Consider the following 19,843-nt stretch of genomic DNA (forward strand, 5'->3'; position numbering starts at 1 on the left):
AAACATGCTAAATAGAATATGCAATGGGTATGTATACCTCTTACGTTATCACTGATTAATGATAAAATATTTGTGTTGTACTAAACATTGTGCTACAGATCTGAGGGAACGTGTTAGACCAGACATGGAGACACATGACAGAACATGCCATGAGGGTAAAGCAAGACATGAAAAGCATGGCAGCTTTATGTGCCCCTCTAGTGGCACAAAGAGAGTACAGCAGTGAGATTTTTTAATTTTTTTTTATTGTGTTGTCTTTTCTTGTCACAACATCATTATTTGAGTAATTTGAGAAAATGTAATAATGAAAACAAACTTATACATAAGCTGTTTTAGTATTCATTTTTGAGTAGATTTTTATACAAAGCAAAGTAACATTAACAAATATAACCCATAAATCCACATTGCAGTTCACCATATGCTAGGAACATCTCAACAGTACATACAACTCACATCAATACTGTAAAAAACATTTACATTTTGGTACAAAAAATAATAATCTGTAAATTCAGTTGAGTGCTTCTCAGAAACTGTAATCACATCTAATATATTATAACATCGAAACATTATTAAACTTAAAGTCCTGTATGAATGACTCATTCTAGATAAGCATTTTGCCTTAAAATGAACTGAAATTGAAAAGACCACCAGCATGCGTGAAACAGTCAGCTCCTAAAGGCAATCTGCTCCAAGGCAGAACAAAGCACCAGGAACTAGGTGATGTGTGTTTGCAGAGAAACAAGTGTTTAATCATGAATCTGATGTGCCATGTGTAATAACGTCCAAAGGCTCACACGCTATTACTTGGAAGGATGCTAAAAGAGATGGTATGGCAGTTGATGTCTTATCCTAAATTCTTTTTCATGTTCAATTATTTCTTAGTAGGTTTTTTCGTCAATCCTCTCAATTTGGGTACTAAACATTGTAACACAGTACAGGGAATATTAACTTACTTTGTGATGTACTATACATTCACATTATTGTATTGATATCCCTGACAGTCAGGGCCAGACTCCACTTCTTTAAGGAAAACTAAAGTTGAGAACACCATGCATTGCTTCACTCAAATGGGAAATAAACTATATTAAAATGCAAAATAAATAAAACAAATTGTGTTCTGTGTCAGAGTAGGACCAGTAAAAGGTCAACTCTGTCACAGGTACCTGGTTGTCAGCAGAACCTGGCCACTCCTGTTTGATCCAGATGAGGAAATTAAGTTGGTGTTTGACTCCCTCTTCGGTTTGACAGGTACTACTATCCTCTCTCTAGAGGATTAACAGAACCCCACATAACCCTGTTCATCAGCTCCAGAGTAGCACAGAAGATCAGATCACAACTTCTGGACCACCACTTGGAATTTACCTATCAAGACAAAATTAAGGATAAGTGTAACATGTGTTTGCACTTTAAGAAACATATCCAAAGACTGGATAAGTTACAACAGTCTAGGTACAATTGGCAGCCAATGAGCATGTTATTTCACCTCACTCTTTCCCAAAATAAAGAGAATCGTGATTGGTATTCTGGTAGTACTTACAGGACGGCATAACAGAGACCTCAGCTGTCACCACGCTGTCCAGACCGAGGTTAGACAGAGCTCCTCTCACAATGCCACACGAAAAAGCAAGGTACTGCGGGAAATCAGAATCAGAATCAGCTTTATTGGCCATGTGTCTCTACACATACATCATCATTAGCTTTAATGAGATGTATTCTTACTTCTTTGGCTGCAAACCAACAAAAGACATTAAGTAATCCCCAGGTGACAACAGTGGGAATGAGAGAGAGCGAGAGAGAGAAAATACTAACCTTAGGAGCCTGATCCAGATACTGTTTTCCATTGGAGAGCTGAGTCAGCAGAGAAAACTTGTTGTCCTGCAGGACATACGTACCCTATGGCAGAAAATAAAAGCATGTTTGGTAACAACACTAGTAACAAACAATGAATATGCTTCTGTAATTATCAATTTCTCAATTTACCAACAAGGACTCGGAGAATTCAGAGGGCTTTAAATAATCTATCACTTTAACTGAGTTTGATTGACGATTAAGACATTCCAAGCACTTCTTTGAACTAATGACATGTGGTATATATATATATATATATATATATATATATATATATATATATATATATATATATATATATATATATATATATATACACATATCACAAAGAGAGATTGGGACTTATATTTTACCTGGTGGTTTGTTCTGAGGTTGTCAACCTGCCTCCTGAACACCTTTGTCCAGAAGTCTTTACAGACAAACTTCATCACATCCAACTCATCTTTGAAGCTGGGAGAGTCCCTGGTCAACCTAGACCAAGCAAACAAAGCAAATGTCAATACAGACACTAGTCATTAGTCATTAGTGAAGAGGATGCATGTGACAATTTGGCATTTGGCATTACACAAAATGTGTGCTTGTCTACCTCTCAATGAGTCCTTGTCCTACCCTGAAGCCCATGCTTTCAAGGACAGAAACACAGACAGCTCTGTCCTGAAGAGAAGACATTCAAGCTGTCAATTTGCTCAGTGGAAAAAATATAGCACATGTGTATTAGTGTGGTGTGTCCTGCAGAAGCTAACATATTATAATGTAACGATGAGCTGTATTGTGAGGCCTGGGAGAGGGAAACACATGGTCAGGTTGATTAGCAGGTTGTCTAGGAGTAACTTTATATACAAATATGCAACTAATTAGGTGCCGTGAGCAAGTAAATGGTGTTTTGCAAGGTGATTACAGACCACAGTGTCTAAATACATTTCAGTTGATTGATGAATGTCTTTACTGAACATACCTTGTTGTCCATCTCTTCTTTACTGGACTGCTGCTCCTTGTAAATGTGTGACACGATCTCCATATGGAGAAAGTCGAAAAGAGACTCGTCTGCCATTCCTGACAAACACACAGTCGTGATTATGTCGCTCAATATCACGCTTCAGTAAAACAGTTTCACTCAACCTGGTTAGCTTTGCCTTAAAAGAGAAAATCATCAGTTAAACTTAAGTAAAGCTAAAGTTAAATGTGAAAACATTCAACGATGTTAACGTTAGCTCGACAGTTAGCGTCAGAAAGCTAGCATGTATTGTTGGCTGGTACAGGCCGAGTTTTTCATATTTCGGTATGAGAAAGAAATGTGACAAAGCAATGCATCTAACCTTATATGTGGCATAGTTATCTAAATAAATTAAACCGAGGGAACTGTTAAATATACTTTACCTGTCAACAGACTGTAGGCTACTCGAAGTAAACACAAGTCAGCTTCCTGGGTACACTCGATACATCTACCAGGGAAACTGTTCTTCTCGGGATTCACGCAGGCGGAGTTAGCAGGAGTTTTACCCCCGTCATGACGTGAAGAAAAGCCCGGTGGTCTACAATACATGTTCAACCACATCAGCAAGAATACATCATACTACGAGTAATACAAAGTATTGTTCTCATGTGTAGGGTTAATAAAGCTAGTACCATAGACACAGCCTGAAACCGTATCAGAAAATTATGTTTTATTTCGGTGTACGCCGATTTCATTACAAACGAACTCTTGACAATGCGCAGACGTTGTCATCGCTGATACATCAAATATCACGTGACACCATAGCTCACACCGGATTGGTTCTTAGAAAACAAGCCACTTCCTCACTGCTCATGTGATCTTTATTTTTTAAATCAGCAGGGAAGGTTTGACACTTTTAACATTTATCTCACATAATATTGCAGATTCCTTTGAATTTACTCTACTGAGCAAATGTGTCATTACTACTATATCACGTATCGTTGTTATTATTATTATGATTAGCTACATGTGCAATTTATAGTTCGTTTGAATGCAACGTTAGCTAAAGGAGTTTTGTTTTGTGTTCGTGTGTGTAGTAGTCATGTCCGGCGGGTTCCAGATAGTGGTGCAGGGTGAGGCCTCGGAGACGGACTCTGATGACGAAGTCTACATCACCTCCATGACCGCTCCCCAAATTGCTACAGTCGGAGCCAAGGTGGTCTTTAATGTCTATGTGTTCGAGCGTGTGTGTGTTCATAGAAGTATAAGAGCATTTCCAAATGTTTCCACCCCTTCTGTTATGAATCTATCCCATCTGCTGTGATGTCAGGTTCCTGGGGAGGCATCTGAAACAGACAGTGAGGATGAGGAGGAGCTGCCCGGCCGAGCTTCCTCACTGAGCCAGGAGAGCGCCCACACCCTCAGGAGAGACCTGCCTCCTCTTATTGTAGTCAGGAACCATCCTGATATACAGTCCATAGTGGAAGACAGGCCAAGTCCCACACACAGACCACAAGGTGAGGAACGCCTGATAGCAATGTCATTATTGGCATGTCTTCTGATGATCTTCCTCAGTGAGTGGATCACCCGGCTGTATAAATGAATGTAGGCCATGTATGACTGGGTCCAGCTCCATTCGCTGATTTAAAACTGATGCATTTGAGATGTGGTTGAAAACCCTGAAAAGGGTGGAAAGTGAACTGTTGAGTTTAGAGTGACAAAGGTCAGGAATGAGCCTCATGGTCAAACTTCACTCACCATCCTAAAATATAGAAAGTAATCAAAAATATGGCTAGCCCCTTCTAAGAGCATACATTGTGAAATTGCAGTTGCAATAGTAAATGATATTGTTTGATCAGTGTATTTCAGTGGTTAACATTTACTTCAAATCAATATTTAGTCGTTAATGGTATCGACCAAGTGGATAAGTGAGAAATGAAATGGAGGTTTAGTTGTCAATTATTTCAAAATGTCATTTGGTTTTTCCAGGTGACACGCTTTTACAACAGAAGCTGCAGGAATCGAACAGCCGGCTGTATTCTGACGTGGGACAGATGGTACGGCAGGTTTACGGCAGTGCCAGTAAAGAGGTACGTGGATGTGTTGGATGCTACTTGTACTGCATCAGAGATTCTATGATATACGTCTTGTAACAGCTAATTGGCTGTGGTTGGAAATGTCTTTAATTTTATTTTTTTTTGGATTGTTTTTGTGAAAGGTTTACAGTGCAACAGCTCAGTTAAATACTTCGCAGAGTGCCATCATCAATGCGTCCCACAGCATCCGATTAATCCTGGATGACCTGAAGGCTGTGTCCGAAAAGATTGACATCATCACCAGCTGTCAAATACTGCCCAACATTAACATTAATAATCAAAATCATCATACTACTCCTGTACCTTAAATAAATATATATATGTATATGTATTTATTACATATACAGTCACACTTTATATGTATTTGTCTGTCCCCTGGGGATATTTATGTAAAGAAATTATGTTCTGTCTTCCTATATTCTAGCTGTCTTTGTCACACTGTTTAACATTTGTCACACTGTTTAAGATTAGAATTTATTCTCTCTCTCTCTCTCTCTCTCTCTCTCTCTCTCTCTCTCTCTATATATATATATATATATATATATATATATATATATATATATATGTATGTATATATATATATATATATATATATATATATATATATATATATATTTTCCTTTGTAAATCTTAATATCTGAGATAGGTCGAGAACGCATACTTGCTCTCATACTATAATAATTTATTTTCCTTGTTTGTTAAAATTGTAACATAAATATAACTCAATAATATAAACATATTTTTGTTGAAAACTTGAATGCTGTTAAATGGTTTTAAATGTGTTGTCTGGTTTAAAAAAACAAACAAGATCCCATAGCTGCTATTGATGGTTTATTGACGTGGCTTTGAATGAAAGAAAAGGTTGAGATGATTTAAATAATTGTTTTACTTTCAAATTACAAATATAGTGTATTATATAAGTATAAAAACAATACCATTAGACAAGCAGAGAGACATATAAACATTAAATACATATTGAAGAAACAATTCACAAAAATAAGGTAACTTACAGTCAACAACACATACAATTTGCCCAAGGTTGGCCAAACTTCACAAAAAAGGACTAGCTTTGAAGAAACTTTTTCACAGTTACAAACACGCCTACAAAGGTCGGTCGTATCAAACTGACAGAATCTGCCACCTGAAAGAGATGTGCAGTTTGTGGTCAATGTGAGTACAATGTGCATCGACTCGAGGCAGGAATTATTAGATTCACTTTTAGTGTCTTGACGTATTTCAGCCACCTGATGGCGCCATCGATACAGACATGACAACTCTCATGAAACGCAACACACAACTGTCCGGTTCTCTTCTTAAATACATAATCTGCGATCTATAATTATGTGTAATACATGTATTATGTATAATGCAATAGTAGAAGTACCCAGATCTTTTATTTAAGTAAAAGTATAAAACCAAACCAGAAATACTTAAGTATTATTTCTTTAGACTCTTCTCATGCAATCAAAATTATACTTAACTATAAGTAAAAATGCAAAAGTATTATTATTGAAAGACAATCATTGAAGTACCAGAATATGCAGTATCTCTTCATTCATGATCATGAAAAGATTAATCTATTATTGGATTGTAATTATTGATGCATTAATGTGTACAAAGGTGCAGCTCAGTTTGATTACTTTATATACTACTACTAGTTTGTGAATTAAATCTGGGGGATACTTTTTTCTTAACATATGTTGTTACTTCATAATACATATTTTAACTATATGTTGTATAATTAATCTGAATCTGCAAAGTAACTCAAACTACCAAACAAATATAGTGGACTTAAAAAGCACAATATTTGCCTCTGGATTGTAGTGAAAATATAGTAGTAGCAGAAAATGAAAATACTCATGGTAAGTACAACTGCCTAAAACATGTATTTAAGTACAGTGCTTTATAAAATGTACCTAATAAAAAGCAGTTTGTCATATTTAATCGATTTATAGACACGTGGTGAGAGATATTCTGTTCAATTCTCTTCCCTTCTGTCTAATATATACAGTCGTGATGAAAAGTGTTCCGTGTATTTTGATAGGAGATGATGATGATGAGGATGATGATGATGATGAGTTTAAGTAGTTTTCCTCCCCCTGAAATTGACCTCCCTGCTGTTTCTCTTTCCTGTCATTCCTCAGATCCGTTGGCTCCATTTCTCAGCCTTCAAACTCACGCAGAGCGCAATAAAAACTACTTCAACCTTAATCTTGTTCAGTCCCAAAACAAATAGAGCCAAACATGCACAGAGACAATGACGGGCAGGAGCTCTCTGAATTAATGTCTTCTTTATATTTTTCTCCCAGGACTCCAGAGACCCACAGGTCTGTCATAAGTGAGAGGATTATTGGATGCTGTTTTGTTTCGCTGTGCAGCTCATGGCACAGATTGTAACACAAGGCCAAAAAGCTGCTCGGCTGCCAGGTCATATATTCTGGGCTCCTAGCTGCTGCTGCTGCTGCTGCTGCTGCTGCTGTGTGTGTGTGGGGTGTGTGTGGTGTGTGGGATGTTTTCATGACTATTGAGGACGTAAATCTGTTTAAACGGTCATATTGTTATTGGCTTGGTTTCAGGTTAGGCTACGGTCAAGGTTGAGAGAAATGGTTAGGGTTAAGGTAAGTCTCCAGAAAATTAATGTAAGTCAATGTAATGTGAACAAAATAAAAACACGAGTGTGTGTTCAATGTGTAACTAAGAGGCTTTGTGTGTTTGTGTGTGTGCATTGTAATTATGGCTGTGTCTTTATGTGTGATGGATACTATTTGCCACTTGGTTTCTGAAGGTGTGTGTGTGTGTGTGTGTGTGTGTGTGTGTGTGTGCGCGCATGTGTGTGTGTGTGTGCGCATGAGGAGACCATTTGAAAGCTGTTTATTAAGATAAATAGGCTCCCAATAGAGCTATTTGTACTTAAAACTACCAGCCGCTGTCTTGTCTAATGAATCCAGTTCCCTTTAGAGAATTTCAATTTACATCATTGTTCATTGTTCAGCTTGAAACTATTAAGCTAAACAGACACACGCAGTGCAGCGCTACATCCATCTATCTTAAAGCAGAGAGTTTGCCATTAGAGAAAATTGATAATAAAGCAACATTGAGGCTTCATTACAGGCAAAGCTGAGGGGCAGAGGTAAGAGGTCAGTTAGGGTTATGGTGAACCTCCCTCGGGTCATTTTTTATCGAATACCACTAGTTGACTAGTCCATGAAAGGGCTAATCCACTTAATTATTTAGAAAACATCAGCTTTAGGTTCAGGGAAAAAACAAAACTATTCATTAAAAACGGCAAGAGATAATGTCTGATCGCTGCGACCATGAATTGAAAAAAGAGAGTTAAAGCATAGCTCTCACTCTTGATCAGAATTTGGAAGTACCCAAGTTGGATTCAAATCGTCTGTGTGTGCCGTAAGGGTATAAATTACCGGGGGAATTTGTCCCAAGAAACTGGGACAGAATGAGACCCCAAAAATATAATTACACTTGGTGGCAGTTTAGTGTGTCCAACAGCTAAAGCTAACAGTCGACTACAACTGTCCTGCAATATATTATACCTTAATGAGTTCAGTTTGTGCTTAACTGTTTGCATAGGTGTTTATTCAACTGTAGGATCCTTTTGGAGTTTGTAGTGCTGTTGTAACGTGTTATACTGGCATGTGTTTATATTATGATGTACTCCATATCAATGAGGGTAGAAACACCTACAATGTTTTTCTCTTTCTGTATTGCTATAAAATGCAAAACAATATATGTATATACAGTATGTTCAGGTATCACCTGGTCTCACTGGAACAGAGGTAGCAGACCATCGAATGAGTGAAATAAGTGATCAATCAATTGATCAGAGACTCTCATGGGATGCAGATAATAATGAGACCCACGGGACGTGTGAATCGGCAATCTTCATTTGAGGAGCCAGTTGGACAAGTATTTCTCGCATCCTCAAATATCAGTTATCTCTCTTTCAATATAGTGTGTGTGTGTGTGTGTGTGTGTGTGTGTGTGTGTGTGTGTGTGTGTGTGTGTGTGTGTGTGTGTGTGTCTGTGTGTGCGCGTCACTCAGTCCCATCTGTCCTGACTGAGCTCCAGGTTTTGAGGGCTGCACGAGTGATACGTTATTTGGAATGAGGGCAAACCCAACAGCGCTAGGACTGAAACATCAAAATGATCACATGTTATCAATGACAAAGAATCACTGTTGATTACTAATGCACATAACTGTATTGAATTAGCATTCAACATTCAACTACAAGACATTGAGTCGTTATGTCCTCATTGACAAAGATATCAAGGACTTATTTTTAGAATTCAACAAATCAGTCAACAATTTCCTGATTTCGTGGAAAATTATCCGGTTTGAAAGGGAAAACTTGCCGTGACTTCCATGTGTCCCGACACACTGTAGCTTGTGCATTAAACCCAGACCAAGGTGCATATGACGAAGGTTAGAAACAATAAACATGAGCGAAAAACTATGTGACTCTGTGGGTATTTTCCTCCGAGGCTGGTGAACTTCTTAGGGACTTGTTACACTCAACAGGCAAGTAGGACATTATATTGCTGTTTACATAAAACATCTTTCCTTGTTCCAGTGACAGTGGCTTGAGGCTCAGAGCCAGGGACGGGGTTCATGCTTGAGCTGGCAAACTAACTAAAGACTAAAATAGGATCACGGCAAATAATGGACCAGAGCGCCGAGGAGAGATCATGAGTGTTCGCGGTACAGAGAGTGCAGAGGGTAAGGGAGAACAGGAAGAGAGGAAGGAGACACTAGATTATTAAATCATACTAGATTATACATGTGAGCTGTAGTCAGATGTATGCAGGCAACCATGGTGTGTATGAGTCTTCTATAACTGCATTTGTGTTTGTGTGTGCACAGAGGGCAGCCACCCACATTAGCCAGGTCAGTGGCTGTCTCGTGGGGTGCCTGAGGACACACTGTTAGTTTATTTGGCTGGCTGAGCATGGCTGCACACGACGGCACAGGTCTACCAACGCAGCTATGCTACTTTAAAAGAGCTCTTCTATGTGGGTGATGCCCTTGTTTTCATCCTGATATTGCATTCAAGACAACATGAAATTAGGATGCATCCTACTGACAAGCCGGAATAATAAACAAGAGGGAAAACCCTCAGAGGAGCTGAAGCATCAACAGCACCAAGCACTCAAGGGTGATAAACAGTGAAAAACTGAAAACGCAACTGGACTTTGGAGGAGCTCCGCTTGATTATCTTGTCAGCTGAAAGCACTTACCCAGTTTAATTTAAGACAAGAGTCATTGGGGCAGAAACTTATTTTGACATGCAAAGGTGATTTTAAAACTGGAGTCACAACAATAGTTTGTTTAAATGCCTTTTTGGATGTTGTTGAGATTGTAACACTTCTCTTGGTGGGCAGTACAAATACACAGATCAAAACAGGCACGAGAGATATAAATGCATGCATGTTTGACTTCTATCCTGCATTCCCAGAGGATTTTAAAAAGTGTTGCAGTCTTTCCCATCTAAATCAGCTACATTTTCTATCGACAGAGGTCTAAAATCAAATTATCAAACCAAAGCAGTAGACCATTAAGCCATATATTGTAATACCAACAGTTAAAGCTTTTGATTTTATAGGATTTAGATTTAGACATTTATATCAAAGATCAGTGAAACTCTCTGAAAGTGGTGTTTTGCATTTTTATTGGCATTACTATAACAATCAATTATTCACATTACATGAAAGTACACCAGATCTCACAGCATTTGTTCATAGGATCGTATCAAACCTTTTCTTAATCAGCTACATCAGAAATTGACACAATTTTCTTCCGTGGATTAATTCTGTCCATCTTACATTTCAAATCTACGGTTTGATTTGCTTGATTAGGACTGCAGCGGCCACTGTCCTGGAATGTTACTCAGTAAATCAGCATGTTACACAAAACTTTGGTTAAAGGGAATTCCTCATGCTTTCTTACACCTGGCAGTTGCCTGAATCAGGAGTCACCTGCCTGCTCATGGAATAATTTGCATTCAAAAGTAAAGAGAAATGTGAAACAAACATTTGTGTTCATGCATGCCAGGTCCTTTTGTTAACATTGTGCTACAGCTAATGCAGAAAGTTGCAACACTGGAATCTGTTTTGCCCACATTTTTACAAAACTGCACAGAAAGACTTTTTTTCAGTTACTTATCATTTGTAGGAAACTGAGATAACTAAATATTCTTTAGCTTTGTTGCTCTGAAATAACATTAAAATATCTTAGGGATCTGCTTGTCCATATTATTTTCTCTTGTCTATATTTCAAGACAGTCTGTGTCCAATATGCCCTCTCAGGCTAAAAATCAATTCAGCTCATTCATCATGAAAAAACATGAGGATCCGTCCTCGCTTTGGCTGAACATAACACAGTCACTGTCTGGCTCATATTCAGAGAATGAGCATGTTTGAATCCAGACTCCAAAATGAGCATTTGCCCGCCTTTAAACATTGCTTTCTTGTTTTCTGTGTTAACAACCTGTGCCTGGGGCAGTGCTTAGGAGTCCCAGGTGCTCTTTGATGCACCTGTTTTTCCTCTGGCATTGAATACTATTTCCATAGCATACTATGTGTGCACATGTTTGGCTATGATAAAAGAAAATATCATAAACAGGCATAACATAAATAAAATCATAAACAATGAAAACAGTTCTGCATTTCAATTCCAGAGTGAGACATTTGTATTATAATAAAACAAGTCCATGCTGTGTGTGTGTGTGTAGTTGGCTGAATGTCTATTGGGACAGCAGATGGTCAGATCTCACTCTCTAGGCGCCTCCTCACATTGGCCTGTTTGACAGAGAGTTTGTCATAATAACACTGGTTTTAACCACAAACTTGAATTGCGTGCAGAACACACAATAACATGTATCCCAGATACTGTAGCCAAGGAGGTCGACTTATCAAGAGATCCTGCAGACAAATACGACACTTGTATCAGTCAGTTATCAAATTCTTCCCTGACCAAAGCTACAAAAAAAAAACAAAGCTACAGTGAAGACTATACATCTACAAAGATTTAGACTTTATTCCTTTGCGAATGTTATTGGAAAAGGCTCAATATACCATATAACAATTGGTGTTGGATAAGATGAGTGAGTAATACACATTTAATATTAGCACACAATAAATGTCTTTCAGTTGTTTTAATAAAGCATTTTTAGAGAGTTTTGGCCTTTAAAAACACACTTTGATAAAAGTAGTACCGCTTTCGAGTGAGGTGCCATTTTACGGGTTTTACGGGTTAAGTTGAAACCAACGGTGGACAACTTTATTAGGAATGTTAGTGTGATTGTGCTTGTTCGTGTTTTGTTTTCTTCTTTTTCGATATGGTAATATAATTATACGTGTTGGTATTCACTTAATTAATGCTCATAGGATCCTCATCTTATACGAAGCCATATTGCAGTAGTAAATGATAATATATTTGTATTATTTATGAACCTCTAATAAACATATTACAAATAACTTATTCATACTTTATAAAAAATGTTCCAGCAAGGTCAACCCAGAGTTGTCCTTATCAATGGATTCAAATTGAGCTATATAGCATTAGTGGATAATTTATCATTACCATTAATAAAGCCATTAGGTACAGCCTATTAACCTGTTATAAGGAGGCCTTTATAGAAGTGGAATGTTTAAACCTTTGCTAGTATCCCAGTGAACCTGAGTTAATCAGTTGAGTATGCGTATTAATGTTGTTTGTTTGCTAACATCAAGCTGGCAACACAAAGTGAACTGAAAATATCTCCAGTGCTTGTCAGTATTTCAAAGTCTATTAGAATGTGCTTCTCCACAGCTGTGGCTTCAACTGTCACAGTCTGACAGTAGATGTCTGGCAAACCAAATGTGGCTTTGGTGCATTCTTAAAATGTATTTAGCTCAACAAACTTCACTGTACAGTTATTAGATGTGACAGGAAGTAAATGTGCAAGTCACATCAATCTCAACGTGCTAACGGTCAAATCTCCTGATGTGTGCTGAAAAATTAAACTCATGAAGAGAGATGCAAGTAGCAAGTGTGTGTATGGGGGCTTGTCTCTATCTTTGTGAGGACCAGTTTGACTATTAAGTGTAGAGAGTGAGAAGGTTTCGGGGATATTTAGGCTGATTCTCACTTCTTCCACTTACTTAAAGCTGGGGTGGGCAGTATATTTATATCATTGGGCCAAAATTCCACAATAACGTTTCATCATTGTGTTATTAAAGTGGTACCCCTGGGTAGGCAGCTTTCTGGAAAAGGCCAAAAGTGAAACAAAAACCCCGTCAGAATTTTAAAATACAACCCACATTTTGCAGCTCTCCTCTCTCAATCCAAAGCTATAGGGCAAATGCACACGCATTTACGAGTACTAGTCACTCATTTCAAACATTACTGATGTCGTTATATCGCACCAATTATATGAGAAGTACCTTTCTGTTATAAGTGCAAATGTGTGGCTGATTGGAGGCGATAGCGAGCTACATTGGAGGCTACACTATTGGCGAAGCGATTCAGAGATGGAGAGAAAATGTTTCAAATAGTTCAGCCTTCTGCTAACCATAGCCGTCACCACAGGCGTCACTTTTTACTAACTGGGTACCCATTGGCGTCACTGAGGTTTAGACAATAAAACCAGGCTAGTATGCTTTTTTTGACAACATGGAAAGGAGAATGGGCTGGTAGCCCAGCTCTCTATATAGCACATAATGGGAACCTGAAAAAGATGCTCCACAGTTCTTTGAATAATATGACATGGTTCACTGTGGGAACCTGTCAAAAAGAACATAGCATTGAAGTGGGGAACATAGATACGCTCCCACTATTAGAGAGATGGAGAGAAAAGGTTGCCATTAGTCAAGGCTTCTGCAAGCCTCTGCCGTAGCAGAGCCACTGCAATTTTCTATCCATTACTGAAATGCTTTGCCCCTGGTGTCGGGCTCTCTTTTTTGATAAGCTTCTTTTTTTTGGGTTGCTTTGTAGTGTTTGCATGTTGCTGCAAATGCTGGAATAGCATGTTTTCCTACATTGAATCAGGCTTTCGCCAAAGGGACGTGCTCTTACATCTGCATTTGTAGAACCGCCATAGGAGCGCCTTCTCTCTGAAATGACCTGTGATTGCCAAGAGGAGGTGCAGAAGTCTAGTTTCCTCTTAGACCACTTGAATTACAATATGCCGAAAGGTTCTTCTGGAATGTTTGTGTGATTGCGAGTTCTAAGGCAGGTGGTAATTCCTGCAGGGAACTTGTGGTCACTTGTTTACCCAGCATTCTGTAGAAATAAACTGCAGCCACCAAAATGATAGATATGTGTTGAATTTCATAACAAACATACTCGAATATAGTGATTGTGCCTTTTGCTTGCAAGCCGGTCCCAATGTAACACTTGATGATAAACTGATGCTAATACTAAGAGCATACTGGAATCCCATATGCAATGATTATCACAATCTCAATACTAAATTGTTAGCTGAGCAGTCAGAGTTGCTGCTCGTTCATTATTAGGTACTCTTCGTTTTCCTCTGACTGATGGTGTATGAAATTAAGTCTGTGTATGTGTATATATATATAAAGATATTGTGCGATGTGAAACAACAGCAGATGCTGTGGGTCCCCTCAGTACTATGTCTTCTCTGGAGTGAGCTTGTTGGTGGAGAAGAGGATGACGAGGATTTGGTGAAGATTCAGGCCAGTCCTCTCTGCACCCGTGTCAGCTGCATTTAAGTTTGATCCTCCATTAGAGGCACAGTGCTTTGGCCTAAACTCATATCCATTGTGACGTGCAGCTCGAGTGGAAACGTTGTAACCCAATCCCGGGTTTTTCGTGCCGTTATGAGTTTCAAGACAGATGGTGGGGTCTTGTACAGAGGTTTTATGTCCTCTTTTTTCAGACAATCCACACTGGTTCAACGTGATTCTCTTGTTGCTGTTGCTCTCCGTCGTGTTGCACTGCAGTCGGCCGCTGTTTTGATTTTTGCAACATTGTGTCAGTCCCACGCTTTGCTCTCTCCGGCGCTGCTTAGCGCATGGCTTGCAGATCCAATCACAGATATATGACACCAGAAAATACATCATTATCCTGCGGTACCGGCCTTCCACAGAGGGATCTTTCATGGTGTGCGGAGCCACTGCACAGACTGATACATCAACCCCACCCAGTTCCATGTCTGAGTGATTTCAACATCAGTGCATGTACAACAAACACAATTACTGCAAGAAATGTCCGTCTTCACATCAGGTATTTTGGTCAAAGCGTGATCAAGATTATAGTAATATAAACTTAAGTAAACATCTCATCATGCACATATGTGAAAGAGTACTGCATCTACAAAACCATCAAATGTAGGACACATTTATACAAAAAAAGGTAAATTATTAAATTATATTTGAACTATAAATTTGTTTTTGAATAAATATAATCTTCTTCAGCTACTAATATTATTAGTAACACTATATTATGAGGCAAAGAAACCTGCCTATCATATAATTCCCAAATTGACCGTGAACCAGGGTGTGCTTATAGGTACAATATATACAAGTGTGGTTGGACAACACACTCTAAGGTACGGGTGCTGTTAGCCGTGGAAAGATGATCTCATAGCTGATACTGTATTCAGGCACTATATCAGATGGAGGTGTATATATAGACGAAGACAAGCAGGAGGAGGTTGAGTACGATGCCGATGACTCCCAGCACAGCCAGGAATCGCTCCTCCGGTGTGCTCAGGTGTGGACACCTTAGGTCCATGTAAATCTGTTTCACTCTACTAACCACAGAAACTAGTATCTAACAATGGGTGTGAGTGAATACCTGTATATTTGTTTAAATCCTATATTCATGTAGATTTAATTGGGCTAAGAAGTAGAAAATGGGTTCCTCTGTTGATAATTCACTTGGCAAAGTTGGTCCCTTTTAATAGTTTTAGCAGCATACCACATCTCTCACTTGTTGGGTCAAGTTACTTCAAATGTGTCTTGTTTGTCAGAACTTTAAGATAAATTTAACTGGCAGTGATAATATCTTAAATCTTAAATCTCACAAAGGAGCTTGATTGTTGAAAAACACATTTTTACAAGTTATGTGACAGGATGCAACACAGTCAAAAATGGCCATCATCAGATCAAAGACACTTGTCTTTTGGCCCAGTCATATTACTACAGAGACGTATCTGTTCACAGTCTTTTGACATGAGGGTATGTGAAATTGTCTTTAAAAATGCACATATGCCGTTTAGAAATAGGAGGTAAGTGCAGATGATTGCACCTGCAGCTCCTTCTCTTTGATTGGCGGCAGTCTTTAGCTAACAGAGCAGAGCGGGTCTGGTGTAGATACATATGGCTACTATCCAGCTGAGCACACTGCCTATGACCCTCGCGTCTTACTGCTCACTCTGAATCAGTAAACTCTTGATATAAATACTTAACAAGGAAGGTGGCAGGTCGGAGAAGAAGTAGGGGACGGAGCCAACGTCTCTTGTTCAAGTTCTCGCAGAACACCTCAGGTGACTGTAGTGTAGATGTAGACAAATATGACCACTAAAAGATTGAGGATGGTTCCGATGATGCCCAGCACGGCTAAAATCCGCTCCTCGCGGTCGTTTGAGGCGTCTTCCTCTCTTGCGTGAGCGCTGCAGACATAGTGGCTGCCGGGGACCATGGTTACCATCACAGAACCCCACCCCCACAGGGCGCGATGCCTGTGGAGACAATGATGAGGGGATTAGGATCGGAGGTGGAGGTGAAGGGCAGGACCAAGTTGAAAGTAAAGAGAGGAGAGAGGCAAATGGAAATAGGGTGCAGAAGAGAAAGAAACTGGTCATTTATTTCTAACAGAGAGTAGCAGTCATCCCCTCTAGCAAACACACACACACCCACACACACACATGCACACACATCTTTTCAGTCACACACATTTCCCTGCATGCATTTAGGCATTGAATATTAATACATAAAATATTAACAGTCAGTAGAGGATGAAGTGAGTTTCGCTGCCTGACCCATATGTAATATTGTGTCTTCCCTTTTCCCCCTTTGTGTCATACATCTTGTTTTTGTGTGTGTTTTTTTCCTTTCTACTCTTCCTTGCCCTTCACCTATATTGCTCTTTTTCTCACCTCTCCCCTCTTCTCACTATCTGTTCCTCTTCCTCCCCTAAACCTTTCTCACCTCTTTCTCATTCCCATCAACTGCAAGACAACTCAAACTCAACAAGACAACATCCCACGCAGCGCCAACTCCTGTAGAGGGCTCAAGGAATCGCTCATGGTGTGTGCAGGCCTTCTTTACTACCATCTTCCTTCACTCACCTCTTCTCCTCCTCAAATAGTTCACCCACCGTTTTACTTGCCCTCCTATTCGTAACGATTAGATCGCAGATCAAATGTAATCGTTTGATCAATAAATACATGAACATCAATACACTTAAGCTGGTGTTAAAATTCATTCTAGTCCTTGCTCCCCCTTTCCTCCTCACTGAGCATTAGTGTTGATGTGGGATCAATGGTGTCTGTTAAAAATGAATAAGGTTGGATGATGATGAGGGAATCTGCAGTCTTTTGAGACAGTTTGGGAGCATAGAGAGAAAGGGAGGTTACGATGAGGACAGTGTGTGTATTTATATCTATATGTGTGCTAAAACGAGAATGACTCCTGGGCTTTAAACAGGATGTGAGATTTCCACAACACTAAACTGTTGACAGCTCGAGCCACTATAGTCGGTTACCTCGACTATTTTAGGAAATATTTCACGTTCCTTTATTAATACACAGACGAAACATAGATAATTGAGCATGCACTGTTTTATGATGTATTGTTATGGACAATCTCAACCTCTCCCTGGATAAGTCTTTGTCACAGATAAGTCTTTGTCACGCACATACTCAAAATCATTTTCAAAAGTGTCTTTTCTTCTGCCCTCCACTTGTTGTTTTATCTTTTCATTTTGTTGGTGCGCTGGGCAAACATCCAGCAGCTGCTCGAGCAGCCCAGGGGTGTGTGTGTGTGTGTGTGTGTGTGTGTGTGTGTGTGTGTGTGTGTGTGTGTGTGTGTGTGTGTAGTAATAAGGACAGGGACATAGCACTATCTTTTGATGCAGCTTAGCCATTCAACAGTGTAACGTGATTATTTCCAACCCAATTAGAGGCAATGCATGGCACACCTCAAAACTCAGGGCCGTAAAGCCCTCAAAGGAGAAAAAGGAAAAAAATGAGAAGACGACAACATGGGGGGTAAAAAGAGAAGCCAAGAGTAAAGGAAATATAGAAAGAAAGAAAAAAGAATATTTTTGAACATTCAGACATTTTCACTTTTATATATATGTGTCCAAGTGTTGTCTAAAACAGGTGGTGTTACAGTGATAAACTGCAAAAAGAAAACAGCTGGCCACTTGTGAGAGTGTCTCCCATTTGATACACTTTCACAATTGCATGAAACTGAACCATTCAGTTTTTGTGCAGATTATGGCCTTTTTTTCAGTGTACCGTGCCCATTTTAAATTTGGTGTCTTTTAAGTTTTCATACATGAAAATATGACTTTGAATACAATGTGTACAAATAAGTGATTAATTTGTACATTGTGATTGTATGGGCATACATGGGCTTGAAAATAAGGGGGATAGTGAACCCTTCTAGAGATAAAGAAAAGCATGATTCATCCCACATACACATCATGCATAGTATTATGCCACACAACTGCAACACGCTACCATCTAATCACAAGCTCACACATTAGGTTATGCTATTCTCAATATGCAGTTATTATCCAAGATTGCTTTCTCTTCTACTCTCGTTCCTTTCCTCCTTCCATTCCTGCAAGAACACACATCCTAATGAACTGCAGCAGGTCAAGCATTTAGCCTTTTACATCAATATTTAAACACATCCATTCTATTTCAGTCATTCAAACCTCCACTGTTCAACCACATTAGTCTCAAAAGAGAAGGAGCAATCAGATGTGATTGTCTTGAGATAGTGTAAATCCTTTGACCCTCATTAATGACAAAAATGCAAAATACTAAAATCTAATTAGTTACTCGTCATCATGATAGTTTTCACCAAGAATCCCAGACAGTGACATTATTGGTAAATTACATCTCATGTTAAGTTTCCCTTGTAGTATCAGGGAGCTTCTATTCAGAAATGAAGCTTTGACTGAAGCTGTTTTCTAAAGTCTGCTTTCCCAATTTGTCAATGAAATGTATTTATGCATCCTCTGTGCTAAATACAGGAATCATTAAAATAAATTATACGGAGTAGTAATAGCAGTTGTAGCACCAATAATAGCAGAATAATAATATAAAAATGATGACTATTAATAACAGCATAAGTGGATGTAATAGAGTTGCATGATAATAAAAGCAGCAATGGTAGCAGTAATAGTAATTGTATGTAAAATATGTCAAAAGTTAAATAGTATTCATGTTTCTAGCAGCACCACGCAGGACACTGTGCTGTGCAGTAGAAATACAGAGGAGCACTGTAGGAAACACCAACGACTTCCCTACTGAATGAGCAATGAAAGGCAGTCTGCCCCATGAAACCCATGCATAATATTCTTCATAATTGGTGCAGATAGCTGCTCTGCTTATTTCACTGTCAACTTAATTTATATAGGGTGTGATATGAATTCCCTACGGATGGTCCATCTGCAGTGCAGTGTGAGGCGCTGAGAGGTTACATTCACTACAGGGGTAATCTCATGGAAACATCTAGAATGGAAATAAGAGCCTGCGACATTGCATGAGAAAAGGAAGAAGGAAGAAGTCACAAATGTCGTAAAATAATGACCTTAAAAGTTTTGTCTTAGAGAGTTTCCTTTTGGTAAATGTGAGCAGTTGTTTTTGTTCCTAAAATAGCTGTTAACCACTAATCTGTGCCAACATAACCAAGAGGTTCAATGTTCTTAAAGGACTGTTTTATATTATAAATCCTCCATTGCACACGTCCTGCTTCCGATGAGGCT

General features: G+C 38.9%; 2 protein-coding genes across 2 annotated transcripts; one reads left to right on the forward strand and one right to left on the reverse strand.

Moving 5' to 3' along the window:
- Nucleotides 1-252: 252 nt before the first annotated feature.
- trappc6bl (trafficking protein particle complex subunit 6B, like) lies at nt 253-2,901 on the reverse strand. Its single transcript, XM_079224633.1, has 6 exons — nt 2,804-2,901; nt 2,435-2,502; nt 2,202-2,319; nt 1,810-1,893; nt 1,538-1,631; nt 253-1,362 (listed from the first exon to the last, which is right to left on the reverse strand). Exons 1-6 carry the CDS (start codon nt 2,897-2,899, stop codon nt 1,331-1,333), a joined length of 492 nt encoding a protein of 163 aa, XP_079080759.1. The 5' UTR covers nt 2,900-2,901; the 3' UTR covers nt 253-1,330.
- A 982-nt stretch (nt 2,902-3,883) lies between these two features.
- Nucleotides 3,884-5,384, forward strand: bloc1s3 (biogenesis of lysosomal organelles complex-1, subunit 3). Its single transcript, XM_079224714.1, has 4 exons — nt 3,884-3,998; nt 4,113-4,299; nt 4,772-4,872; nt 5,001-5,384. The coding sequence occupies exons 1-4, from the start codon at nt 3,885-3,887 to the stop codon at nt 5,184-5,186; spliced, it is 588 nt and encodes a 195-aa protein (XP_079080840.1). The 5' UTR covers nt 3,884; the 3' UTR covers nt 5,187-5,384.
- Nucleotides 5,385-19,843: the final 14,459 nt, after the last annotated feature.

This window comes from Taurulus bubalis (genome assembly GCF_910589615.1).
Source record: "Taurulus bubalis genome assembly, chromosome: 10".
Taxonomy (NCBI): domain Eukaryota; kingdom Metazoa; phylum Chordata; class Actinopteri; order Perciformes; family Cottidae; genus Taurulus; species Taurulus bubalis.

Bases quoted from the DNA above. Each gene is read 5' to 3' on its own strand.
- trappc6bl (XM_079224633.1), bottom strand. From the start codon at position 2,899: ATGGCAGACGAGTCTCTTTTCGACTTTCTCCATATGGAGATCGTGTCA. The intron at 1,894-2,201 runs GTAAAATATAAG...TTTCTGCCATAG, and splicing joins ACCTCAGAACAAACCACCAG to GGTACGTATGTCCTGCAGGA. The intron at 1,632-1,809 runs GTTAGTATTTTC...GATTTCCCGCAG, and splicing joins ATCTGGATCAGGCTCCTAAG to TACCTTGCTTTTTCGTGTGG.
- bloc1s3 (XM_079224714.1), top strand. From the start codon at position 3,885: ATGTCCGGCGGGTTCCAGATAGTGGTGCAGGGTGAGGCCTCGGAGACG. The intron at 3,999-4,112 runs GTGGTCTTTAAT...CTGTGATGTCAG, and splicing joins TTGCTACAGTCGGAGCCAAG to GTTCCTGGGGAGGCATCTGA. The intron at 4,873-5,000 runs GTACGTGGATGT...TTTTTGTGAAAG, and splicing joins ACGGCAGTGCCAGTAAAGAG to GTTTACAGTGCAACAGCTCA.